The sequence below is a fragment of the Gracilinanus agilis genome, chromosome 4 (genome assembly GCF_016433145.1).
Source record: "Gracilinanus agilis isolate LMUSP501 chromosome 4, AgileGrace, whole genome shotgun sequence".
NCBI classification, from domain to species: domain Eukaryota; kingdom Metazoa; phylum Chordata; class Mammalia; order Didelphimorphia; family Didelphidae; genus Gracilinanus; species Gracilinanus agilis.
Genome location: NC_058133.1, coordinates 448,600,762 through 448,628,686, shown reverse-complemented (window position 1 = coordinate 448,628,686; position 27,925 = coordinate 448,600,762). Strand labels below are relative to the sequence as shown.

At 37.7% G+C, this 27,925-nt stretch overlaps 1 protein-coding gene across 1 annotated transcript; it reads left to right on the top strand.

The window, feature by feature from the left end:
- Nucleotides 1-1,642: 1,642 nt before the first annotated feature.
- Nucleotides 1,643-23,902, top strand: EXTL2 (exostosin like glycosyltransferase 2). The gene is made up of 5 exons (XM_044675891.1): nt 1,643-1,822; nt 5,810-5,882; nt 15,598-16,025; nt 16,711-16,781; nt 23,355-23,902. The coding sequence occupies exons 2-5, from the start codon at nt 5,875-5,877 to the stop codon at nt 23,844-23,846; spliced, it is 999 nt and encodes a 332-aa protein (XP_044531826.1). The 5' UTR covers nt 1,643-1,822; nt 5,810-5,874; the 3' UTR covers nt 23,847-23,902.
- Nucleotides 23,903-27,925: the final 4,023 nt, after the last annotated feature.

The window sequence follows — 27,925 nt, the reverse complement described above, 5'->3', positions numbered from 1 at the left end:
GGGCTGCTGATCAGAGGATGGGTGATGTGAAAAAATGTCATCAGGCAGGGGTGGAAGGTGGGAGGAGAGTAGCTCCTCTGGAGTCTCTCTGCCTTTCTAATAATGAACTGGGTGGGAGAGGTAAAGAGGGAGGGTGACTGAGTGCCCACAGAGAGTGTTCTGCATGCCATCTTTGGCACCTGTGCCATAGGTTCGCCATCACTGCTATAGGGGAAAAAAAGCTCTCTTAAAATAGTTTGATGATCTTTATCTTTAGACGGATGAATTTCTGGATGCATCCTTTGCCCCCCAGTTCCTTGCTCCTTTCTCCTCCCTCTTGCCTTTATATAAATTCTCTAGGCATCCAGACAAGTCTGAAACTGCCTCTCTTACATCACAAAATACTCACGATATGATTAGTTTGTTTTATTGGGTAAAATTTTTTTTTAAAGTCCCCTTCTCAATGTCTACCACACTCCTACCAGGTAACTAAACTGAGATGATTTAATATTTTAGGTTCTGCTCTTATAATGACAATGGATTATTTTATGTTTAGAATTTAGTCACTAGCAAATTTCCCTTCCTTCATGCCACTGCCTCTCCTAAAAATTAGGGGCCAATTTCTTCTCAGAGAAAAAAAATATTTCTTCCTCTACATGCAAACATTGAATATCACCTACTTGTTTCCCAAACACAAAGCCTTTCTTTACTCAGGCTTTCCCTCTTTCCTGGAATGCATCCTTTTAAGGCTAAGATCAGATGCCATCTCCAAAGGAAAAACTTTCCTGATCCTCCTGATTACTAATACTCTCTCCTCAAATTTCCATGTAATTAGGTAAATGAGAAGTTCTAGCCTTCTCCCATAGAATCTATACTCTGAAGTTTGTTTGTTCTCCCTTGTTTCTTTCTTTATATTTGATCAATACCTTCTAGGATACCTTGGAAGTAGTAGATTCTTAATAAATGCTTGTTGAATGAATGAGTGAATGAGGACATACACACACACACACACACACACACACACACACACACACACACACACATATTTACACATGCTTCCAGGTCATCCTTTTGTATTTGTTGAATGACCCTCAGGCTCTTAAAGATAATGGCACCTTTAATACATAGCAGTCATCATCTGCACAATTCTGTCATCAGTACTGTATTAAGGAGAGTTAAGGAGTTTTTTAATTTTTATTTTTTAGGAAGGTATCTTACAGATTTGGTCATTTGGAGGACATTGTATTGTCTGTAAAATCAGATGTCAATGTAGTTTACAAAAGCAAAGTAAATCACCTGGAGGTGGCTACAGTAGCCCAATTCTGTGTGCATTATTGTCGCCTTCAGGCAATCGAAACATTTAGAGAGGATTTAATGCTGGTTAGAAACAGTCTTTGTGAACCCACCAGGGGAGGGGAAAAAAACTGCATCGCTAGCTCATGAGTGTTAAATCCCGTGAATGCTTGAAAGTTGTTTCCTTGTGTGAAAATCAAACTTGACGGAAGCATAACGAAAGACTAAGCTTTGGGGTGAGCTGAAAACTACAAAACAGAGCTTCTTGGGAACTTCGGACTCCCCTAACAGGAAATGGTACTCGGAGGAAAGGAAAGAGATAGTCTGTTACTGTTTCCTTTAGGAATATCCAACGTTGCGGGGCGGCGCTTCCAGCCGCCCCCCAGGTTATCAATCCAGACTAGGGAAAACGTTATCTCTGCGCTCTGTTAAATCTTGCCAAAATGAGCAACTCCTATCTCGGAAGCAGCTGGAGCTTCATTCCCTTTACTGATACCCGTACTTCTACAGGAAAATAAAGCAGCACCGCAATCGTCTGCACTCCCTGTAGGTAAGAAGGCAACACAATACCCTACAGTCGAAAAATAATGCCGTGAGCAAACGTGTCTATTTCTCTCTTGTTTAGGGAATTCTTGCGGGGAGGTAGTGAAGAAGAGTAGTAGGTTCTTGGTTTTTTTTTGTTGTTTTTTTTTTTTTAAAGAAAAAAGAATTACTCATAGTTGGTGTTTAGGAATTTAAATGTTTCTATTAAAGGTGACTGCATTGAAGAGAAAATGAGGTTCCTAGAATGAGGTATTGAAAACAGTACTTTCCTCCACTATCTTTGGCTTTTCTTTTTAAATTTGAAAGGGCAAAAATGTTTTAGTATCAAAATTTGGATATAAAATGTTTAGGAAGCCCAGGAAAATGACAGTAGACTGTATTCTATTCTGCTGCATTGCTCAAGAAAAATAGTCCTAGGTGGAAACTACATTGTACAAGTGATAGACAAATATTCCAAATAAGCTAGTCTTTTCAGAATCTGTTTCAGGGCAATATATTATGAGTTCATGTTACAAAATATGTTGAAATTAAGAAATTTAAGGAACTAATTTTTCCTTTTTTTAAAAAAAATCTTACCAAGGTCAGGTGCATTTCAGTTCCTGGGTTGTCCAATCAGACATTGAGCATAAATTCTTCATATTTTAGCTATATTGTCCAGAAGACACTAGCCCTTAAGAATTGACAGTAACTCAGGGCAGGCTTGAGGAGAAACCGGCATTCCCGGGTTGAAACAAACTGAGGGAATTAAAGCTTCATTTCTGCCATATCATATTCATGAGGCTTCCTGGATCCCAAAGCAATGCTAAATTTGCATTTTTCTGTCTTAGATGGAATGCAAAGAAAGACTTCTGCGGTGGAAAAATGCTTCTTTTATACATCATTACTTTTTATTTAAGTAACATTTATTAAATGTGTGCATGCACATTTATTTAAAGGAAACCAAAGTAATCTCTGGTCAAAAATGATATTTTGTTTACAAGTAATATTTTCAGCCCACCTACCAAAAGAAGTACCAACTGAATTTCTCTTGGTGTCCCCTGGACCTTCCTTATTCTCCCCTTCAGTGATGCTTATCTTGGAGAAATATTGTGCTCATGGGTGCATTTTACTGTCAAAAAGACTTTCCTGGCTTTGTTGTTATTGACATCATAAATACAGAACCTAAAGGTCTTCAAGCATATGGATGGGAATTCTTGACTGCTTATGTGGATCAATAAGTTCTTGGGGAACATGCCTAATAAATTACAGACACAATGCTGATTTCTTTCTTTTAGCAAGCAATATTCAGATCGTTGATATTCAGATCCATAAGTATTTAATAAATACCTACTATGTGCCATGCATAGTGTTAAGGCTAATTTCCAAATAGAGATTTCTATCAGGAAATTTTAAGGCATAGATTGGCCAAACTCCTTCTGATTAATTGCACTAGATTAAGCATATATACTTGGAAGGGAGTAGGGGATAGGAGTGGGGGTGGGGAGGTAGAGGAACGACTGCACCAACCCACCTGTGCAAGGCTAGGAGCACTTCTACCAAAGGCTTCCACAGTGCCATCTCCTTCTTGAAAATAAAAAGATTTTTGCCAGCAGGAAACATGAGCATTGTTGCCTACCATCAGGTGCTGCTCGGCATTAGCATTAACATTTATCTGCCAGCCTGCTTTAGATGCTGCTGTTTTAAAATCCTGCTGTTTTTATATCCGCTTCATTTTAGTAGACTAATAACCCTTTGATGAGTAACAAGATGCAAATTAAGCTTCTGCATCACTGTTAGCTAAAACAGTATATAGGCACACAACATTCATTATTTCAACATTTATTGAATGCTTGCTATGTGTTATATGTACTGTGCTAGGGATTCATTGAAGTATTAACCCAAAGCACAGTAATTTCCAGCTTAATTAAGACAGAGCTTTATAACTTATGGCTATAAGGGAAAGAACTTTTCACACAGAAAGGGATACTATGGAGCAGTTTCTCAACCACTGTATAAACCTTAACAATTTTATAAGCTTTGAAAGAAAAAAAAAATCAAAGGTCATAGACTGGATTAGTGGAAGTGTATAAAGTTGGGTGATTAAAAAAGGAAAGGTATGCAAAGTACATAGGATAGTGTAGGCATGCAAAGTGGAATCACCAAATCTTAACAGCTGGTGTGAGAAGATTGGGAAACAGATTGTTATGATGTTTTGAGAAAGAGATAACATGTTAACTGATGATTAATGATGGCTGGTAATATAAGCATTTCTATAGTTCTGAATAAGTCATGGTTTCCTATGGCGAAGAAATTTCTCCTACACATTAGTTTCTTCAGGTAAGCAATATCTAGTCTTCCCATAGTCCTTTGTAATAATGTTAAGCTCTCCAGAAACACAACAGCAGAACAGTAGGTCTGGATCCAGTAGGTCTATAAGCCCTCATTCCATAGATCTGAGGGAGACATGCAGTGATACCCTTGAAGATTAGTGGACAGAGGTGTTTAAATATATGTGTAGATAACAAAATGTGAAATTTCAGAAGTTTTCCTGAATGGCTGGCATGCTTGGGCTTCAGAACACACAGAGATCATCCATATTTTTTTTTAAACCCTTAACTTCTGTGTATTGGCTTCTTGGTGGAGGAGTGGTAAGGGTGGGCAATGGGGGTCAAGTGACTTGCCCAGGGTCACACAGCTGGGAAGTGTCTGAGGCCGGATTTGAACCTAGGACATCCCATTTCTAGGTCTGACCCTCAATCCACTGAGCTACCCAGCTGCCCCTCGATATCATCCATGTTTAAAGAGGTCTTAGTTTGGTCTCCTCATTTCACTGGTGAGGAAACTGTGACCCAGAGAGGTTAATTGACTAACCAGAGTCACACATCCAATAAATGACAGAGCTAAGATTTAAACCCAGGTCTTCTAACATTGAATCCAGCCCCATGTCAATATTTTTTTTTTAAACCCTTGTACTTCGGTGTATTGTCTCATAGGTGGAAGATTGGTAAGGGTGGGCAATGGGGGTCAAGTGACTTGCCCAGGGTCACACAGCTGGGAAGTGGCTGAGACCGGGTTTGAACCTAGGACCTCCTGTCTCTAGGCCTGACTCTCACTCCACTGAGATACCCAGCTGCCCCCCATGTCAATATTTTAAATGGTTGTGCTCATAAAATAAGTTCTTTCCTATTATGCATTTCCTGAAAGAAATGTTCTTTTTTAATCTTTTCAGAAAGAGTGATAATAAAAATAACCAGCATTTACATAGCACTTTAAAGTGTGGAAAAATCTTTATATTTGTTATCTCCTTTGATCCTCACAACAACCCTGGGAGGTAGATGCTGTTATTCCAGTTTTACAAATGAGGAAACTAAGTCTGAGAGAGATTAAATGATTTGCTTAGGGTAACACAGCTAGCATATGGCAGAAAAGTGATTTGAATTCAGGTCCTCCTAACTCTTAGGTTTTTTGTTCTGTTCTTGTGCCACCTAGCTAAGGTTTGGTATGACAAGCTTAACTATGAGTATCTTACTAGTTATTTGACCCTGGAGAAGCCTCTATCTACTTTTGCATCTATAAACTGGAGGTAAACATACTGCTACTACTTGTTTTGTAGGCTTAAGCTTTCTATAAATGTGAGTTATCGTTTTTATCATGATGAGTTCACTTCATTGCCAAGTAAATTTAAACCTTGGAAGCAAAATAGAAAAAACAAATGGGGCAGCTGGGTAGCTCAGTGTAGTGAGAGTCAGGCCTAGAGACAGGAGGTCCTAGGTTCAAACCCGGCCTCAGCCACTTCCCAGCTGTGTGACCCTGGGCAAGTCACTTGCCCCCCATTGCCCACCTATGAGACAATACACCGAAGTACAAGGGTTTAAAAAAAAAAACAAAAAACTAATGTACAACCAATTCCTTAAAATAAATACTTAGCCTATGGGGGAAAATATAAACAACATTGTTTTTCATTTTTCTTGCTGACTGAACTGAAGATCAACAAAAATATTTTCATTCCCTTAAGAATACCTGGACAAGCTATTACTCTCCATCATAGAAGACAGGAGGGAAAAGTCAAATATACTCACCATGATGAGGTAAGTCCCAGGACTTTTATCTGAGGGATTACTTCTGTTGAGTTCTTTCTATTCAAAAGTGTTTTTTTTATTTCTTGAAAATAAAATGTCTTTTCAAAGTTGAGCTTGGACAGACTGCTCCTTAAGGCCCTTTCTGGGTCCAATTCCAAGAAACACATTCATTCTTCTTGTAGAATAAGACAAAATAAATATATACATAAAATATGAAGTCATGCCTCAAATAGTCAATTTAAAACAAAGCACTAAGGTTGTGAGAAAGCTACACCAATAGTAGTAGTCCAGACACAAGCTTAGGAGCATAAGTTCTGGCTCTGGTTTATTTGACTGGGGAAATCACTTATTCACGCTGGGCCTCTCAGCTTCTCCATCTGTGTATTAGGGTTAGGTTCTCATTACCTCCCTCCCAAACAATAATCTCTTAATTAGTCATTTTGCTTCAAACTACTCCAAATTTTTCCAATGAATTTTATACACTGCTGAAAGAGTAATCTTCCTGGAACACCTTTGAACCTGGTATCTATAAACATCAAAAACAGTGCTATGCCTAATAAATATTGCAAACTGCTCAGTAAATATTCATTAAATAAGTGAATGAATGTCATTCCCCTGCTCAAATATTTAAAGTACTAATCCTTGCTTTCTTTCACATTATCTATGCAAAAAAAAATCTTTTCTCAGCCTGGCATTAAAAGATCTTTCATGCTCTGACCCTAACCTACCTTAATAGCTTTTTTCATACTTTTCTCCTTCAGATACTCTACAATCCATCTAGGGCTGTAACTATCAGTTTTGATGCTTTTACAATTTATCAACTAGGGAGTGACTCTTATTTTCATAAATTTGATTCATTTCCTTATATATTTGAGAAATGAGGCCTTTATCAGAGAAACTTGCCATAAAACTTTCCCCCCTAGTTTTGTGCTTTCCTTCTAATTTTAACTGCATTGGTTTGTTCGTACAAAACCTTTTTCACTTCATGTAATCAAAATTATCTATTTTACTGCCTGTGATGATCTCTATCTTGTGGTCATAAACTCTTCCCTTGTCTGTAAATCTTACAGGGACATTTTCCCATGCTCCCTTGATTTACTTTTAATATGATCCTTTATGTCTAAATCATCTATTCATTTTGACATTTTCTTGGTATAAGGTGTGAGATGTTGGTCTGTGCCTAGATTCTGACAAACTGCTTTCCAGTTCTTCCAGAAATTTTTGTCAATGATGAATTCTTACCCCCAAATCTTGGATGTTAGGAATTAATCAAACACTAGATTCTTTGTATATTGTGTACCTACTCTGTTCTACTGACCCACCATATTATTTATTAGCCAGAACCAGATTGTTTTAATAATTAATGCTTTATAATATAGCTGACATTTGGAACTTCTAGATGGCCTTTCTTCATATTTTTTTTTTGTTACTGCTTTTTCTAGTTCTAGAAAATATTTCTTTGGTAGTTTGATTGGTATAGCACTGAATAATTAAACTAACTTAAGAAGCATTATCATTTTTATTATATTGGCTCAGCCTATCCATGAGCAATTAATATTTTTCCAGTTGTTTCAATATGACTTAATTTGTATGAAGATTATTTGTAATCATATGATTCTTAGATTTTTCTTAGCAGGTAGACTCCCAGTTATTCTATATTGTCTGTAGTTATTTTAAATGAAATTTCTCTTTCTCACTCTTGCTGCTTGGTATATATTGGTAGTATATATAAATTGATGATTTATGCGAGTTTATTTTATACCCTGCAACTTTACTAAAGTTGTTGATTGTTTTAACTGCTTTTTAGTTGATTCTCTAGGTTTCTTTAAGAATACCATCATATCATTTGCAAAGAGTGATTGTTTTACTTCCTCATTGCCTATTTTTATTCCTTCAGTTTATTTTATTTGTCTTATTGCTATAGCAAGCATTTCTACTACCTTAGAGTTCATCTAATTCAATGCTCTCATTTCTGATGTTAGGTCCCCTACAGGGGCTAAATGACTTGATCAAGGATGTGGGATGTAGGTTGTAAGTAATAGAGGTAGAATTCTAGCCCTAGTCCTCTGACACTAACTTTAGCATTCTTCCCACTGTGCCATACTGTATTGCTCAGCTTCCCTGCCATTTTTAGCAATTAGTTATTCTCTTCCAAAAACCAGAGGTGAAAGAGCCCAGTGCTAGGCCTTGGATCCAACATACCTTGGAGAAGGTTGGAGAAATTTCCAAGCAGTCAGTGTCACTGACCCAAAGGCTACGTCTGCCTGACTCCCAACTACTCTATATCACTGATGGACTGACCACTTCAGCCCTCTTAATGATTGAAGCACATCAGTGAAGAAACAATCAGAGAGAGCTAAACTCCTGCAGTCATTCGTGCCATGGACAGATGGCTCAAAGGCCCTTTCATGCTGGGTTTTCTTGTTTACTTGTTTTAGGTCTGCTATTTCCCTGTCTCTGCCTATCCTGCTGTGTTACTTATCATGAACAATATCTATAGAAAACATGAGTACCAGGATGTCATTGTGTCTAAAGACCCAGCCTGGGAGTCAAGACTACTGTGTTTGAATCCTGCCTCTGCTCCACATTGGTTAAGTGACTCTGGACAAGTTAGTAAACCTCTGTCTACTGCAGGCAACTCTCCAAGTCTCAAAACAGATGCCAGTCTGTCTAGGTGGGGGACATTTCTTTACCAGTAATTCCCTATGCCAATGAAATCACAGGTTCAAGTTTTAAAAAAAAAGGTAGAAGATCCTGATTTTGAAAAATTCAGATGGATGCTCATGATTCAGTTTGCTAAAGAGGAATGAGAACCTACAGGAAAAGATTGGCTAAATTATATTTTGACATGATTATGAGAAAGTAAGGAAACTAGATGAAGCCTTGACTCTGTGTGCCAGGCTGTCTGAGGCTCTGGGCAGGTCCTAGCAGCTCCAGGACTAGTCTGCAGGTATTTAATGATTCTGAAGAGTTTGAAGATTGCTGCTGTTACAAACAGCAGAGTAGAGTGGGCAGTACCTCTTCCTGTGACAGTTTTGAAATCCTGTCACTGGGCATTTGAGCTGCTGCATGGCATGTCATAACACAGGATAGAAGGAAAGTAGCCCCCTCAAGGCTCTGGAGCAGGTCTACCTATGGTAGTACTAGGACTTATGAAGGATCATTCCCTGAGGACCAGAGGGGCATAAGGGAAGAGCAGATGCTAAGGCACAAGACTTAGTGTTAGCAGAAGCTCCTGTTGTCTTTGTTGTTCAGAAATACAAAATTGAAAGTTGGACGGCATCTTAGTAAAACATCTTGTCTGAGGTTCCAAAACTTCTTTGTCTTATGGACCTCTTTAGAATTCTGAGGAAGCCTCTGCACTCTTTCTTGAAAAAACATCTTCAAAATGCAAAAAATAAAATACATAAGATTACAAAGGAAAACAGTTATGTCATAATAGTTATCAAAATTCAGATTTGTTTAATATGAATTAAACAGATTACAAATCCATGATCCAGTCCAATTGATATTTGGAAAGCAATTCCCACTATGATGTATCCAACAAATGTATGCATTCCCCTGTTTTAAGGAGAGAACATACATTTCTCCTCCCCCCCATGTTGCCCATTTTACTATGCTTTCTATCATTATATTTAGTTGTGCTAAATGATGTGGGTGGGAGAATAACATGCTGATAAGGAAAGGATAAATGATAAAATAGACTATGAGTGAAAACTAAGAAGTTAGAGATTGGTGGATAGGAAGGAGGGCAGTGCCTAGTAAGACTGATCTGTTATGTACAATGTTTTTGGTTCTTTCCCAAACTCATTCCTAATCTATACCCTCCAGATAAGAGGCAAGTTATACCAGGTATGTTCATTCTCATGCCCTCAAACCAAAGTTCAGTCACGAAATGAGTGAGAGAATTTTCTTTCTCCAAAGCTCAAAAAACTACCATGATACATTGCAAAATCTAAGACAGCTTCCAGCTTGTGCAAAGCAGTCCTGAATTCACTCTGTAAGCTGCATAGTCCCTGTGACAGATACTTGGCTGAAAATGCTTTCTTCAAGATCACTGACAATCTCTAACAGTTATGAAATACTTAAAATTTTTTTGTTCTTGATTTTTATTCTTTTTGTTTTTATTCTTGACTTCTCTGCAGCATATCATACCACTGACCACCCCCTCATCTCAGATCTTCTTTCCTCTCTAGATATTTGTGACGTGATTCTCCTAGTTCTTTCAGCTCCCTGTCTGACCATTCCTAATCACTCTCTTTTGCCGGTTTAGTATCCTTGTCCTGGATATTTTTTAGGGGTCCATCCTAGGTCTCCTCTATTTACATGTTCTCTTGGTGACCTTGTAAGCTCCCATGGTTTTAATTATCATTTTTGTACAGATAAATCCTAGGTCTATACATTTAGAACTTTATCTACATTAACTATATGTATGTAAGATGTATGTGATTTCCTGACTGTCAGCCCTGCATCACCAGTTGCCAAATGGATTTCTCCAATTGTATGTCTGATAGCTATCTCAAACTTGACATGTTTGAAACAGAACTCATGATCTTTTTCTTGGCGATCTTTCCTCATCCTTATTTCCCTAGTTCCTTTGAGAGCACTACCATCTTTCCAATTACCTAGGTTCACAAAACCCGAGTCCTCAATTCTTTATTCACCCATACCCCCTCATATCCAATCAGTTGCCAGATCTTATGGATTCTGCCTCTACTGTATATCTTGCATCCATCCCTTTTTTTCTTCATCATACAAACATCACCCTATTTTAGATCCTCATCACATCTTCTTTGGACTAAGGTGATTGGCTCTGGAATGGTCTTCTATCTCTCCCCTCTCCAATCTACCACAGCTCCCAAAATGATACTCTTCAAGCACAAATCTGGCCATGTCACTCTCCTACTCAAGAAACACTCATAGTTCTCTCTTCCCTCTAGAATAAAATAGTCTTCTCTATTTGCTCTTGAAAGCCTTTTTTGTAATCTAGCTCCAGCCTACCTTCTAGCCTTACACATTGCTCACTTTCATGCATTCTACACTCCAACCTCTCTGGCTTGCTTCCTATCCTTATATGCCATATTCTATTCCCTCCCCCCAACCCAGTTCCATGCTTTTGCACCATCTGGCTCCCATGGCTGAAATGCACTCTCTCCTCACCTCTGGTCCAAAGATCCTCCATCTTCCTTCATATCTCATCTACCACTACCTATAGGAAACCTGTCCTTATCCTCTCTATTTGCTAGTGCCATTATTGTAGAATATTGTATTTTATGCATTTATCAACATTATTTTCAGACCATAGATTTCCCCAGACTGCCAAAAGAGTCTATGACATTCAAAAAAAGTTAATCTTTGCTTTATTTTATATTATTTTATTTTTAATAACTCTTACCTTCTATCTGGAAATCAACAGTATCACTTCCAAAACAGAAAAGCAGTAAGAGATAGGCAATTGGGATTAAGTGGTTTACCCAGGGCCATATAGCTGTATCTGAAGCCAGATTTTAATCCAGGACCTTCTATCTCTAGGCCTGGCTCTCTATACATTAAGCCACCTAGCTTCCCCTTAATCTTTAATTTAAAAACAGCAAGATGAGTTTGAATCCTGCCCCAGACATTTACTAGCTTTGTGACCCTGAGTCTCTTAACCTCTATCATCCTGAATTTCTTCATCTTTAAAGTGGAAATAATAATAATTTTTAACTTACAGGGTGGTTGTTAAGGATCAAATGAAATACTAATGTGGAGAACTTTGCAAATCTTAAAGGGCTTTAAAAATGCTATTGGCATGATAGATAGAGAACTAATCTTAGGGGTTCAAGTCCTGGCTCTGACCCACATTAACTATGTGACCTTAGACAAGTGATTTAATCCCATAGTGCTCTAGGCAATCTCTAAAACTAAGTTGTAAAGAAGGTTCCAACCTGTATTGGTAGAGTATGTTTCTTCATGTGGAAGTTCTCTAAATCCATGAAATCACAGGTTGAGTCCCTATTATCATATGAATAATTCAAATTTAGAAAAAACACAAAAGAAAAAAATAATAAGAGATGTATGGTCATTCCTACTCATCCAGAAAGGGAAATTTAATTCAGTGTCCAGATTATGTGATGCATCTCCTGGAGATGCATCATCTGTGTGTAAGGGTCTCTGCAGACACATGTCCATATGTATATGTGTCTGTACATATATATGTATATATATATATATACACACATATTTCATAGGCACTGCTGAAGGACAATGATTTGGATTACACAGGAAGAGACTATCAGGCTGAATTGCATTTTGGAAAGTGTACTGAGTTTCCAGTAATTTCAGACTGCTCACTCCTGCCAAAGTCCATCTTCTTAACCTCAAGAGTCTCCCAGTGATGCTGTGTCGCTGTGAATCATTTAACAGAAGCATCTCAGAATCTATTGGAGATGTGTGTAGTTTTTATAAAATGGGCTGAAAAGTTTTGCCAATGATGGCTTATAGTTGAGAAATGGGCTAAAAGATGTCAAAGGCAAGAAAGGAAGACCAATCATGAAACAATAGTGAGGGAGAAGAGATAAACAACCTAAGGGTTTGAACTGGGGTTAACAAAATATTAAATGAACCATGAGACTGTCTCTAGCACCATGAGTAGATTCTTTGTGGAAAGACATGGATAATAATCATATAGAATGAGCCATGGAGGGGGTTTGAGATACACTGACAGAGGGAATGGAACGCTCACCCTACGTTGATCATGAATCCACCAAAGTATTCATTTAATAAAATATGATGCTAGCAAAAATTGGGAAAACTTTTTAGTCTGCAGATCTAATGGCTAATTTTAGAAAAGCTATATACAGCAAGGAATTTATTGAACACAGTGCAACTAGGAAGCCTGAACTCGGTAAGAAGCTGTATTGGGAAAATTTATCCAATTTAACCGGCATTTGTTAAGCATTCCTCATGGAACATATTGTGCTGGACTAAGATACAAAAACAGAAATAAAATAGTCCCTACCCCAAGGAGTTTACATTGTATTGGGAAAAAATAACATGTGCAAAGAAAATGAAGTATAAAATAGATGAAGCTGTTTCCATGGAGATGGCACTAGGATTGCAAAGGAAATCAATTATACTTAAATACAATGATCAAAACATAAAAAAAAAAGTTTCAGGAACCCCTGTTTTAAGTAGGCGAAAGTTAGCTAGATCTGTGAACTTATATGATGGAGTAGAAAAGCTTATTGCTCAGAAAAGTGAAACAGGCACTGTTGGGAGGTATTACATGTCTGTGAGACAGTTTTTTTAAAAAATGCATGCAATGGGTAAGTTATCAATTTCTGCTTCCAAGGATGGTAATTTCTCCATTCAAGTTATACAATAGCTTATTCTCTCCCCTGCTGCCAAGGGCAAATATAAAGATCCTAATCAGGATGTTTTGTAGAGGAATTGTCAGAACTAATTTTCTTCTGAGAAAACCTAGAGCCAGACTTTTTTTTTCAAAGCTGAAAAATATGTTATAGAGGACTTGCTTTTGAGTCTACATTATAAGGAATTTTTCAGGGCCCTGAATCCTAGCAGCAGTTTGTCTCTTGATTGAAAACATTAACAATGTATATTGTTTTCATAAAAAAAAAGCATAATTCAAAAAGCTGAGATGTGTAAAAGAGGTTTGTAAAAGGCAAATGCTTTATTCTTAAGACTCAACTCAACTGTCCTTGAAAACTAATCATTATTCAGCCAAGGTTACTACATGGAGAATTAACTGGCACATTATTTGTGGCCCAGATTGAGAAGGGGCCAGAAATGAAAATAAAAGATCCAATTGGGAAAAAATACTTAGGAAGTTAGAAAAGGTACCCTTTCACTCTGTAAAGATTAATTTGCAGACATATTGCTTATATAAAATACTTGACATGCTCATTCCCCTTTCTATGGAGACTGTGACTAGAAGTTTTTCTTTCTCTCACTTAACTAAATTATATGCTCTTTAGCCCAACAGTCACTCTTTTGAGCTTCAAGATTTAAAGGCATAACCATTTATGCCATATAAGAATGGATTAAAGGAAATGGAGGTGCTGAGGTTGGAGAAGAGAAGACTGTGAGAAGCCAGGAAGAAGCAAATTCTTATAATTGTCCTCAAGTATTTGACGGGCTGTCATGTGAAAAAGAGAATAGATTTATTCTCTTTTTCCTCTTACAGTACAACTAAAAAAGTTGAGAAGAAGCTGCAAGGAAGCCAACTTAAGTTTGATATAAGGAACAATTTTTTAACAATTAAAGCTGTCCAACAAGGAATGATGTTCTCCCTGTAGGAAGCAGAATTTCTTCTCGTCAGTGATCTATAAGCATACATAGACTCGATGGCCCATATTTGTAGGATCACAAGAATATAGATCTAAAGGAGTGAGGGAGCTCATAGGCCATCTATTCTAACTCTTCCCCATTTCACAAATGAGAAAACAGACCCAGGGAGATTAAGTGACTTGTTCAAGGTCTCCTAGGAAGTATATGTCAGAGGTGGGATCTAACCCAAGTCCTCTGATTTTAGTGCCATACTCTTACAGTAATAAGATTCTTTTTCTTGCAGTAGCAAGTGTCATGATTCTTTTTCAAGTATAGGTTTGAACAGCTAGCCAGTGAGGTCCCTTCCTACTCTAGTATAATGTCAAAATACGAAGGAGAATTCCCCTGGTTGAATACTGGATGAACTAGTTACGGAGGATTAATGGGAGGGTGTGAATTAACATTACACAGGATTAGAAGGTATTGTGACTGGTGGTCTGCATTACTGAAGGGTGTATCCATAGCTGTGCTATTTGAAGTACTAGAATTATGTCTGTCAAGTACAGCCCAATGTACACTTTTCTAATTGTGAGTATTGTATAATAGTGCATTTGTTATGAATTCTATGTAAGATAGAGAAATGATTGGATAACTTGGAAAAGGTGGTAGAAATTCAAATTTTAAAATAATGACAAAGTGCCCACTCTATGGCAAAGCTTTGTGCAAGGTCCTGGTAACACCAAGACAAAAATGAAATTCTTTGCTTTCAAAGAACTAACATTTTAGGGGGGGGCAGGGAAGAGTCATCATGTACACAGATAAAGCAATAGAAATATTACAAATAAGATAGCAAAAATAATTATAAACACCGTAACCTTAAATAAACACTAGTTCAGCACCTTGTTATAAAATGGGATGTAAATAAGATTTTAATTTTAATAAAATTTTAAAGAAAAATATCACCTCTCAGGAAGTGAGCAGGTAAAGAGACTTAAAAATAAAATGACTAACTAAAATGAAGTGAACAAAATCCTCAATAGTAAATAAGATTATATCACCTGTACAGAGTGCTGAGAATTTTTTAGCAACAAACTGAGGCATGCTCACAAGCAACAACAATGGCAAAATAATGCCTATTTTTTTTTCTGCTGTGTCCAAGATCTTCTTCCTGCAATAAATCCCAGATTTATCTTTCTTAGACTAATTCAATTCCAGCCCCAGTGAAGGGAAGAATTAATAACTGGTGAGTTTGAGTTGAGCAAAAAGCCAATCTGAATGCTTCAAGAAGAAAAAAAAAATTCCAATCACAAAGTTTTCTGCAATTTCAGGTGTTGTTTTTGTTTTTAGCTGGAATCATCTGAATAGTTCTTGCTCTTGGCTACAAAAAAATAAAACAAAATGCAGCAATTACTAAGATGTATATCTTTCCTTCTTTTCATTTCAATTTCCATTACAGGTGTTACCACATCTGCAAACTTCCTGGGAGAGTGATGGGAATCCGATTGCTCCGGTTTTCTTCCATCATCATCCTTGTGTTACTACTGGTGGCAGGTGCTTTGACTACCTTGCTTCCTAACATAAAAGACGATAAAATGCCCACTTCTCGCAGGGAAGCAAAACCCCAGAGCCAGTCTGCCCTGGATTCCTTTACTCTCATCATGCAGACGTACAACAGAACGGATCTGTTGCTGAGGCTTTTAAATCATTACCAGGCGGTGCCTCATCTGCACAAAGTGATTGTTGTCTGGAACAACATTGGGGAGAAGGTGCCAGAGGACTTGTGGAATGCCCTTGGGCCTCATCCTGTCCCTGTGATTTTCAAAATACAGACTGTGAACAGAATGAGAAATAGACTCCAGACTTTTCCAGAATTGGAAACCAAAGGTAAGTAGCAACTGTGCTCTTGATGGGGGGGATCCCTGTCGCCATTACACCAATGCTTGAGTCTTTCAGCCTTTTCACCAGAGTTGCCATGAAGAAGAGTGGTGAATTGACTCATCAGGAGAATCCTTTATTATAAAAAATAAGGACTCATTTCCCTGATGCCCAGAAATGGTTTTCAGGGTTAGGGAAAAAACCATGTAATACTATGTTATTGTAGAAGCTAATATACAGGGTGGGAGCTACAATTTACTCTACAAGTATATTATTATGTATCTACAAATACTTAAATCCTATCATGCTATGTTTCACAGTTTTTGCCACTACTGTAAGCTGAGCTAGCTAGCATTTTTTGCTTTTGGGGACATTTCATAAGATAGAATTCCTCTTAAAATAATCTCAGGATCTTTGTCATTTCCTTACTTTATTAGATGATCCTTTTTGTTGTTGCACCATTACACAAATCAATTATGGCCCAATTAAGCAACTTTTTTCCCCTCTGAGGAAATACTCTCCTGAGGAATATGCGTGCCAATTGGGAACTATTGAGAATTAATTTTTTCAATTAAATGATTGCTAGAGAGGAGAGCTTCATGTGTAAATCTTCTTACCTTTGCCTTCTTCCTACCTTTGTGAGTTTCACTTCCAAGCTGTTGGATTCAAACAGTTTTATGTCTTTTGTTTTCAGCTGTCTTAATGGTGGATGATGACATGCTAATTAGCGCTCATGACCTCGTTTTTGCATTCTCTGTTTGGCAGGTAATGTTGGTTCTTGCTTCATAAAGGTATCCTATAAAGTTTCCTCTAATAAAAAGTAGAATGTGGTTGAATTACTCAAAACATGGAAGAAGTCTTTGATAAAGAGAATCACTTGTCTGAAGTCAAATGGGATCAAATTGGATCTCAGACCTATTTTGATTGTGTCTATTATGGATTGACCTATTATTATGTGCTAGGGAGGAAGAGCTAGAAAATACTCTTGAGGGGCAATTGGGTGGCTCAGTGGATTGAGAGCCAAGATGGCCTCAGATACTTCCTAGCTTTGTGACCCTGGACAAGTGACCTAACCCCCACTGCCTAGCCCTTACTGCTCTTCTATCTTGGAACCAATATATACTATTGATTTTAAGATGGTTCAAATCTGTCCTCAAATACTTCCTAGCTTTGTGACCCTGGACAAGTCACTCAACACTCATTGCCTAGCCCTTACTACTCTTCTGACTTGGAACCAATACATAGAACTGATTCTAAGATAGAAGGTTAGGGTTTAAAAAAAAAGAAAGAAAAAAAAAAGAAAGTATTCTTGAGAGGATTGTGAGGAAGTGATATGGTCTAGTGATTAAAAGTCACTGTATCATATTTAAAGGTAAAAAGGCTTTTCAGGGTCATCTAGCCCAACTCTTTCATTTTACAGCTGAGGACATTGAAAGTCATTTGGTGGCCAAGGTCATATAAGTAGAACAAAGATTTGAACACATATCTTCTGACCCCAATCCACATTTTTTCTACTGCAGCTAACTAGCTGCCTTCTGGGGCTGGGATAGAGAAGAAAAGAGGAGCCAGAAAAATGGGTGAGTGGAAGGGAGTAAAAGCTACTCTACCTACTCACCCCAAGGACTTTTCTTTCCCTTTAGCAAAAAAGAAAAATTAAAGACTAAAGGAGGAAGTTTTTTCTTTAATTCTTGACAACTCTCAACCTCAGTTTCCTCATTTATAAAAAAATAATTGGGCTGTTTCAATTGATCAGTCAATAAGGATTATTATCATGAGGAAGCCACTTCAAAAACTTTAAAATTCTTACAAGTTTATTTCTCTCTTCTTCCTTCTTCTTTTGGGCAGATCCAATTATAGTAAACTCAAGGGATCTGCCAGAGCTTTTAGCCATAATGGAATTTTGTCATATCCAAAATAAACGGGTCCTTGTCTAGGACTTAACAATTCTTAACAATGCTATTTCTTGTCCTGAGATTTGACCCCCATCACAAAGCATCTGGCCTTAAATCAATCAGCCCACAGCCTTTTTAGCCTTTGGTGAAATCAAAGCATTAGACCCAGGCCCCACTTTTCCAGGAACTTATCCTCATGCTTAGGAGACAAAATTTACATTTATGAAGTGAGAGAATAAGACAGTATATGCAAAGGATCAGTAACCCCCAACACATCTATCAGATAGAGCATGCTGGTCAGCGCAGCCACCATTCTCCTTCTCCAAACTGTGGAGCACACTATAATGTTGATTTTCTTTTTTTTATTTTATTTTTGTTGTCATGCAAAACACTCATGATATATTGATGACAATATTGGTCATAATTGTAAGAGCACACTCATACATAACCAAAACCCCAAAGTAAAACCACAAAATACACTGATGTGAGACATTGCTCTAACAATTCTGTCTCTGGAGGTGGATAGCATTCCCTATCATAAATCTTTTAGGATTATCCCAGATTATTGCATATAATGTTGATTTTTAAAAACTAGTTCATACGATTTCAAGCTTTAAGGGACCTTCAACTAGTCCAACTGCTTCAATGTACAGAAAAGGAAACTGAGGCCCAAAGAAAATGATTTCAACATAAATACTAACAGAGCCAAGATTTGGACCCATGACCTCTAGCCCCAAATCTAGCTCTCTTTGTACTATTCCTGTTCTAATCAAAGATTAAAATGTATGTTAGCATCCAGAGGAAGAGAGGCTCAGGGACCAGTCTCTTTCAGTCAGTGGCATCAAACACACTAATTATAATTTATGTTATCAACAGGGCGGTACGGTGCTAGATTCATACAACCCTGGGTTCCAATCCAGCCTCAGACACTAGCTTGTTTCCTTCCTTCCTATATAATAATGATTGCTTGTTAAGCAAAAAAATGAACAATATGGAAATATAGTTTGTGTTATAATCCATGTATAACCCAGATTGAATCACCTGCCACTGCTGGGATTGGAAAGGGAAGGAAGGGAAGGAGATAAGTTCAGTCGTATAACTTAGGAAAACATGTGTGGAAATTTGTTACTACATGTAATTGACAAAAAAATTTATAAAAGAATGAAAAAAAATGTAGAAATCAGAGGGTTATGAAGAACTCTTTCCCTGTTGGTGTTGGTTGTCACCACTGCCAAAGAACTTGAGCTTTTTAAGAGAGATCTTGTAGAGTCCCTGTTCCTAAATGTGAACCCCCCCCAAAAAACTTATGCTATATCTTTCAATTTTCATTTCTCTGGTGGAAAAAAAATTAATCAAATGCTTACTGTGAAGAAGTCCTGCAAGATAAAACAATAGAGGCTCCCAACCCTATACAATTTACAATCTAGTATGGAAGGGATTAGAAAGTCTGCCATATATGCCATATAAGCCATTGTGGCTTAGTGGATAGATAATGTGCTAGACCTAGAATCTAGAAGACCTGGGTTTAAGAGTATTGAACTCAGGTATTTACTCTCCACTGATTCAAGTTAAGTCACTTAAGTTTCTGATTCTTATTTTATTCATGTATTTTTGTTGTTGTTCAATCATTTTGGTTATATCTGACTCTCCTTGACCCCATTTGGGGTTTTCTTGGCAAAGATGCTGCAATGGTTTACCATTTCCTTCTCTAGCTCATTTACAGATATGGGAAAACTGAGACAGACATGGTTAAATGGATTGTGCAATCACACGGCTAGTTAAGTGTCTAAGGCCAGATTTGTACTCCAGTCTTCCTAACTCCAGCTGCCCTTTAGGTATATATAAAATGGGGTTAATCACAGTACCCAGAGTAACTCCCTCACAGGGTTGTGGGACTCAAATGATATAATATTGCAAAATTCAAAGCATTATCTAAGTCCCAACTCTTATTATAATTTCTATATTCTACAGTACAATGTCAACTTCTTTTTTCCTTTTTTCTCAGTAACAACTTGGCACAAATTAAATAGGATAGTTCTCCTGTAAAATCTCTCCCTGAATGTGCATTTACAATAGCTGACTTTTGATTGAGCCTTTCTAGTTTTCCCCATTCATCTGCAATCAGATCTGACCCTGAGCCCAGAGCCCTTGAGAAGTGGTACGGGGTATTTAAACATTAAATTAAAATTTTAAAATGAAAAATGAAATTTAACAATTAAAAATTGAGCTTCCCAATAAAGGAACACAATAGCTTTGACCACAGCAACTCTTCTCGATGTGCTGCTGAGGACATTTTAACCTCATCAAATATTAATTCGTGATAGGTGGCCACGGTTCTCTGCAACAATCAGCATTTTTTCTCAGCTTCAGGTTTTACATCACTTCTAATGAAAGGGGCTAGCAGAGGCCAAGCTGAAAGCATACCTCTGATCAACAACTAGAACTTTGTGCCACATCAGCAATATTGCAGGGCTTGTTTTTACAGAGCACACAAAAGCAAAACTTCCCATAAGAGATGGCTGTTGGAAGCAAAGGGCACCAGTCCATGCTCCAAGGAGCAAAATGGAATCCAAGCACTGCAATTTTTAATAGCACACACACATTAGGGCATGTCAGGCAATCAAACCATATCTTCATCTTTATTTATAAATCTGTTGAGGTCAGGTTCTAGTTCATTGGTATAGGAGTTTCAGGGTGCTCCAAGTCCCCAGAAAAAGATGCTTCCATCGCCATCCTCCTTCAGCTTTTCTCTTTCAGTTTCCACTAGAATTGTAGAATCTATTCCTGGACCACCACAGCCCCTTAAATCCAACATTTGGCCTTTTCTTTTTCCAACCTTTATACAGTCTCCTCTCTTCATTGCATAAGATTTTGATTTTTAGTAGTAAATATTTATATATAAAGCACTGAAGTTTAAAAACAGTGAAGTTAAAAAACAAACCTATGAAATAATCAGTGCAAATAATATAGTACTCATTTTCCAAATGAGAAAACCGAGACTCATGGAGGTTATGTGACTTACCCATAGTCTCCTAATAAGTGTCATCTTTAGGATTCTAATCTATGTATCTCCTGATGGTAAGCCCTACATTCTTTCTACTGCAGCCACACCACTTCTTTTTTCAAAATTAATATCTTTATTTTTCCCCAAATTACATATAAAAACAATTTTTAATATTTGTGTTTTTTGTAATTTTGAGTTGCAAATTCTTACCTTCCCTCCACATTACTTTATTTTTTTATTTTCATTTTTATTTTTTAAACCCTTACTTTCCATCTTGGAGTCAATACTGTGTATTGGTTCCAAAGCAGAAGGGTGGTAAGGGCTAGTCTCCACACTACTTCTTAATGCCAATTGTCATATTTATTTTCATCTTCTAGAATGTTTTACCAGCACTTTAATTTATACAAGAATTTTGATATGCATCCATATTCAGGAAAAGGAAACACAAACCAAGAAACAAAGTTCTTCCTCCCTCCCTTCTTTCCTTCAATAAATATTAAGTCCTACCATGTGTCAGGCCCTGGGGAGACAAAAGGAGCCAAAGGACAGTCCCTGCTTTTGAAGAGCTTATAATCTAAATGCAAACAAACATATACAAAACGAGTTATGTACAGTACAAATAGGAACTCATTAACAAGGAAAGCAATGAAATTAAGAGTGGTTAGGAAAGGCTGCCTGTTGAGATTGGGGTTTTAGTTAGGACTTAAAGGAATCCAGAGAGGTCAAGTCAAGTCATCAGAGAGGAGGAGGGAAAGCATGCCAGGAATGAGGGACAGCCAGAGGAAGTGCCCAGAGCCAAAAGATAGCGTCTTTCGTGGAATAGCCAAGAGGCTACAGTGTCACTGGGCCAAAGACCGCATGTAGGAGAGGAAAGTAGAAGAAGCCTGGAAAGGCAGGAGGAGGCCAGGTTATTAAGGGCTTTAAGTGCCTAACAGAGCATTTTTTGTTTGCTCCTGGGGCAATAGGAATCCACTGGAGTTTATTGAATAGGGAGGTGGCATAATCAGATCTGCATTTTAGGAAAATAATTGTAGTGACCAAAAGGAAAATGGATTGGCATGGGAAGAGCCTTGGGGTGGACAGACTGACCCTTGCTATTGTAGGAGTCTAGATGGGTAACGAGGACCTGCATTAGAGTGGTCTCAATGTCAGAGAAGAAAAGGGGGTATTTTCAAGAGGTGTTGCAAAGGCTGCTTTCTGGACTGCCACAACCCTTGAACCCCTACATTTGGCTTTTTCTCTTTTCTGACCTTTATACAACCTTCTCTCTTCACTGCCTAACATTTTGATTTTTTAGTAGTAAATATTCGTATATAAAACAGTAAAGTTTAAAAATACTTTTCTAATCAACAGGTCTTAGTCTTCACAACCTGGTTCCCATTGAGCTGACCCCCCTTTTCTCTTCACACACTCCATAATCCAGTGAAAGTGTCTTCTTACTGTTCCTCAGACTTGGCGCTCCATTTTTTAAATCCACACTTTGGCACTGGATGCCCTTTATGCCTGAAATATATACCCTCCTTACCTTTTTGAATACCCAGGCCCTTCAAATCTTAGTTCAACTGCTACCTTCTACATGAAGCTTTTGTTGGCCATCTCCCAACCCAATGGCTAGCACCCTCCCCACAAAATCACTTTTGTCTCTATTTAATGACCATTTCATTTATGCCTCTACATATACAAGTTGTCTCCTCCAACAGAATGTAAACTCCTCCAGGGCAGGAATGATTTCACTTTTATCTTTGTATCCTCCAGTATCTAGCAGTCCTTTAAAAAACCTTTTTTCGACTGATTTCTTTTCTAATAGTATCTTATTTTTCCCCCTATTGCATGTAAAAATAATGTTTAAACATTTTTAAAGTATCGAGTTCCAAATTCCCCCCTTCTTCTGACCTCCACCCTGTCCAAGAAGGCAAATAATCTGTTATAGATTTTGAATACTGAGACCAAAATTGAGTCAGTGAAAACAATGCCAAAGTTTTGATAGTTTTCTGTTTCCTTCTTATGCTCTTTAAGCATTTTAAAGTTACCTCATCAAACTTCATTATATCCTTCCACTATATATTATAGCCATCTAAGTAGATAAGTGTCCTTACCCTCATTTTGTAGCAACAGAGTCCATTTCTTTTTTTAGCAAACTCTTAAGAGAATATCTACAATCTTCTGTTGTGTCAGAATTTGGCAATATCAGATGGATAAATGCTTGTATTAAGTAGGTCATCTGCAGAGGCTTCCTTACACAAGAGATATGTGTTGCAATAGAATCTGACCTGCAGACAGAAATAAAGCTGCTTGTCCAGAGTGAGACAGAAAGTGAGAACAAACACTGTCAGGACCAGAACCAGTGGGACATTCCAGTCTAATTTTCAGATGTCAGCATGTCTGTTCTAGATCATTGCTGCACTAACTTTGTTACTTCCCCCCCTCCCCTTTCCCTTTCAGCAATTTCCTGATCAGATTGTAGGATTTGTCCCTAGAAAGCACGTCCCCACTGCTTCGGGTGTTTACAGTTATGGCGGTTTTGAGCTGCAAATACCGGGATTTGGAAACGGGGACCAGTACTCCATGGTGCTGATTGGAGCATCATTCTTTAACCGCAAATACCTCGAACACTTCCAGAGACAACCAGCGACTGTCCACGCACTGATAGATGAGACACAGAATTGTGATGATATCGCCATGAATTTCATGGTCTCCAAGCACATTGGGAAGACTTCTGGGGTATTTGTCAAGCCTGTAGAAATGGGCAATTTAGAAAAAGAGACCAGCAGTGGCTATTCTGGAATGTGGCACCGGGCAGATCACTTCCTGCAGAGGTCTTATTGTATAAATAAGCTTGTGAAGATCTATGACAGCATGCCCTTAAAATACTCCAACATTATGATTTCCCAGTTTGGGTTTCCATACTATGCCAACCACAAAAGTAAAATGTAAAATAAATTAATAAATAACAGCCCCCAATCTGCTTGGGTATCTGGGTAGCTTCTCAGTGTTAAGTTTTTAATAGCAACATTATGGACTGTTACCCCCTCCAACATCCAAGGTAGTCGCCATAAGGTACAGGATATATGGTGCCATGGAATGGGAAATACTTCCTTGATTCAGAAATAGAGATGCTGGTGTTGTGGCCAGGGTAGGCTTCTCATTAAGGGATTTTTATCCAGGTGCATAACTTTCTTGGTTTGTGACATTACTGTTTACATTTTGAGACTGTTTTCCTTCTTCTTCGACTACTGGCATTTGCCTTAAGGACCACAGCAAGCTTTCCCCAGTTTCTGAAACACATGAGATAATTCTCTCAGCTTTCTCATTTAAGGCAGCTTGCCGTCATCTCAAGTCTCAAATGCCAGTCATGTTTATGAAAAAAAAAAAGAAGTGCTGTATTGTGGCTGGGAAAGTCATGGAGGAAAGCGTAATATTGACCTTTTCATACAAAGAGAAAATCTGAAGGCAGCTGCTGAATTCTTCTGCTGATCAACCCAGCCTCTCTATCCAGACTTGTTCAGACGTGGCTGCAGTCACCCTTGCTTTTGTTTTTCACTACTGGGTCTTCATGACTTGGTGGTTGTCTAGTAGCTAAAGAAGGTCTGGTTGCTAACTTCATTTTTCAGAACTTCTACTGCATGGATCATAGAAAATGCAGCCCATATTAACTTATTTGCTTCTGAAAGTCTAAAGGCAATCAGAGATTCAGGTTGTGTATTTTGTCACTAAATCTGACCTTAAGAATGTACACTCGTTCACTTCTATACTTTGCATCCGGTTTGCATTGTCATTTAAGAAAGGCATACAAACCAGTTCTGTTTTAGAAGAATGTTAAAACAGGGATTTAATGAGAAAACATATGTAAAGCTCTTTGTAAACTTTAAAGTGCTCTGTAAATGTGAGTTATTATTATTATTATTAGGACCCAGCAGAGGTGTCCTTGTAGAATTCTAATAAATGAGTTCAAACAATCTATCTTATTGCACATCAGCTATCTTTCGAGTTCTCTCACCTTTATTGCATCTGTTGCATAAAGTACATTGAACTTGAATGTTGAATCTGTTTAGTGTATTCCTAGTCTCCTGTCTCCTCTTTGTAGGACAACAAAATGCCTCTTCTTTTTGGAGAAAAATCCAATTAAACAGCCACAAGAGAATTTGAAGTGAACCATAAATCCAGAGGATATGAATACCACGAGTTTGCAGCAATTCCCTTTATGCTGTCAAGATTGCTCCCTTTGGATTCATTCTTTGTATTGTAATACTTGTCTCCCACATAGTGTCTCATGCCTCACCCTTGTTTAGTCAGTAGCGGTGGCAAAGAAGATGTTGATGTGAAGCTAAATCTTTGTCTGAGACTTTTTGTTTGGAATTTGTTTTGCTGGACATAAATGGATTTTTCTGAATTTCTCACTATGATAAACAATATTAAAATACTCATGGCTGATGACCCAGCCACACCAGTCTCTGAAGCTAAGTGTGTACTCTGTTTTCTTTTGTGATTTCCAACAAGGTTCTGAACCTTATTTTAAAATGTGGAATTAGTTATTTATTTGGCCAAAGCACAATGTAATTTAGCTTTTTTTTTTTTGCAGGTCAGGGGATAGAGAGGGGAGGGGTGGAAGAGGAGAGATGAAAAGGATGGTCTTTTATTGGCAGATAAATAAAATAAATAAAGCTTTTACTATTCGTGTTCAATATGGCTGAAGTCATGATTTTTAAAATGTTTTAACACCCTAAACAAATCCTGAAAACTCAAAAAAGGCATCTGTACCTTTCCTCTCAAAATCATCTATTTTTATACCTCAAGATTGTGTGAAGTGAATAAATGCTGGCACTCTGAGTACAACCACCTTTCCTTATACCTGGGTACTAGTGGAATATTTGCCTTTGCTTTCTCCTTCCCTTTCTCCCTCTGTTTCTTTCATTCTTTCTTGTTCTTTCTTCTTCCCTCTTTCTCTCTTTTTTTCCTTTTCTTGAGACTGAGACTTCCTATTTTGCCCATGCCTGTAGTACCAGGGCTACTTACCATCTCATTCTTACCATGATTAGTACAGCAGCCTTGACCTGCCCTGTTTTCTGACTTGGGCCAGTTTTGCACCTCCTTGGCACCCTGGTGTCTCCCCACCCCAGAGCATTCACCATATTGATGCTAGATTTAGTGCAGACACCTAATCAGCTATAGCCTGTTTGCAACTCTGAACAGCCGAACTCAAGAGACCTGTCAGCCTCAGCTTCCCCAGAAGCAGGAGGTATGTTCTACCTTGGAGCATTTTGTTCTTTCACCATACTGACCTTCTAACAGAATTTCTATTTATAGGTCACATTTTTTTACATAAGAATAAAATTAATTCTATTCCTCAGTGAAACATAGTATTTATTTTTTGCATGTGAAAAGGAAGCTGCTCTATTTATATGAAGGATTTTGCTTGCCGTTAAAATTAAATATTACTGGATTCATGATATATTTATATAGCACACTCAAATACTTAAATAGACTTGTGATCTTTTCAATGTGAGTATTCCCTCCAATGATACATATATCAGCCCATCCATGCAGAGTACCTAGATCCTATGTAGTGATTAAGAAGTATTTTTCAATAAATAAGATGAAGCTGGTATTTTGAAAAAACAGACAAAATAGACAAAGTACTAGTAAATCTAATTAAAAAAAGGAAAGAAGAAAACCAAATTAACAGTATCAAAGATGAAAAGGGAGGGGGCAACTGGGTAGCTCAGTGGATTGAGAGTCAGGCATGGAGACGGGAGGTCCTAGGTTCAAATTCGGCCTCAGACACTTCCCAGCTGTGTGACCCTGGGCAAGTCACTTAACCCCCAATGCCCACCCTTACCATTCTTCCACCTAGGAGTCAATACACAGAAGTTAAGGGTTTAAAAATGTAAAAAAAAAAAAAGATGAAAAGGGAGACCTCACCTCTAATGAAGAGGAAACTAAGGCGATCATTAAAAACTATTTTGCCCAACTATATGGCAATAAATATAGCAATCTAGGTGATATGGATGCATATTTACAAAAATATAAATTGCCTATATTAACAGCAGAAGGAATAGAATACTTAAATAATCTAATATCAGAAAAAGAAATTGAACAAGCCATCAAAGAACTCTCTAAGAAAAAATCGCCAGGGCCTGATGGATTCACAAGTGAATTCTATCAAACACTCAAAGAACAAATAATCCCAATACTATACAAATTATTTGACATAATAAGTAAAAATGGCGTTCTACCAAATTCCTTTTATGACACTAATATTGTACTGATTCCAAAGCCAGGCAGACCAAAAACAGAGAAAAAAACTATAGACCAATCTCCCTAATGAACATAGTTGCAAAAAATCTTAAATAGAATACTAGCAAAAAGACTCCAGCAAGTGATCAAGAGGGTTACCCATCATGATCAGGTGGGATTTATACCAGGAATGCAAGTATGGTTCAACATTAGGAAAACCATCCACATTATTGACCATATCAACAAGCAAACCAACAAAAACCACATGATTATCTCAATAGATGCTGAAAAAGCCTTTGATAAAATACAACACCCATTCCTATTGAAAACACTAGAAATGGGGGCAGCTGGGTAGCTCAGTGGATTGAGAGCCAGGCCTAGAGACGGGAGGTCCTAGGTTCAAATCTAGCCTCAGACACTTCCCAACTGTGTGACCCTGGACAAGTCACTTGACCCCCATTGCCCACCCTAACCACTCTTCCACCTAGGAGCCAATACACAGAAGTTAAGGGTTTAAAAATGTAAAAAAGAAAAAAAAACACTAGAAAGTATAGGAATAGAAGGACCTTTCTTAAAAATAATAAACAGTATATATCTAAAACCATCAACAAGGATCATATGCAATGGGGATAAATTAGAAGCCTTCCCAATAAGATCAGGCATGAAACAAGGATGCCCATTATCACCTCTATTATTTAACATTGTACTAGAAACACTAGCAGTAGCAATTAGAGAAGAGAAAGAAATTGAAGGTATTAAAATAGGTCATGAGGAGATAA

Excerpts from the sequence above, each read along its gene's own strand:
- EXTL2 (XM_044675891.1), top strand. Across the intron at positions 16,026-16,710 it reads TCCAGAATTGGAAACCAAAG|CTGTCTTAATGGTGGATGAT; the intron begins GTAAGTAGCAAC and ends TTTTGTTTTCAG. Across the intron at positions 16,782-23,354 it reads TTGCATTCTCTGTTTGGCAG|CAATTTCCTGATCAGATTGT; the intron begins GTAATGTTGGTT and ends TTTCCCTTTCAG.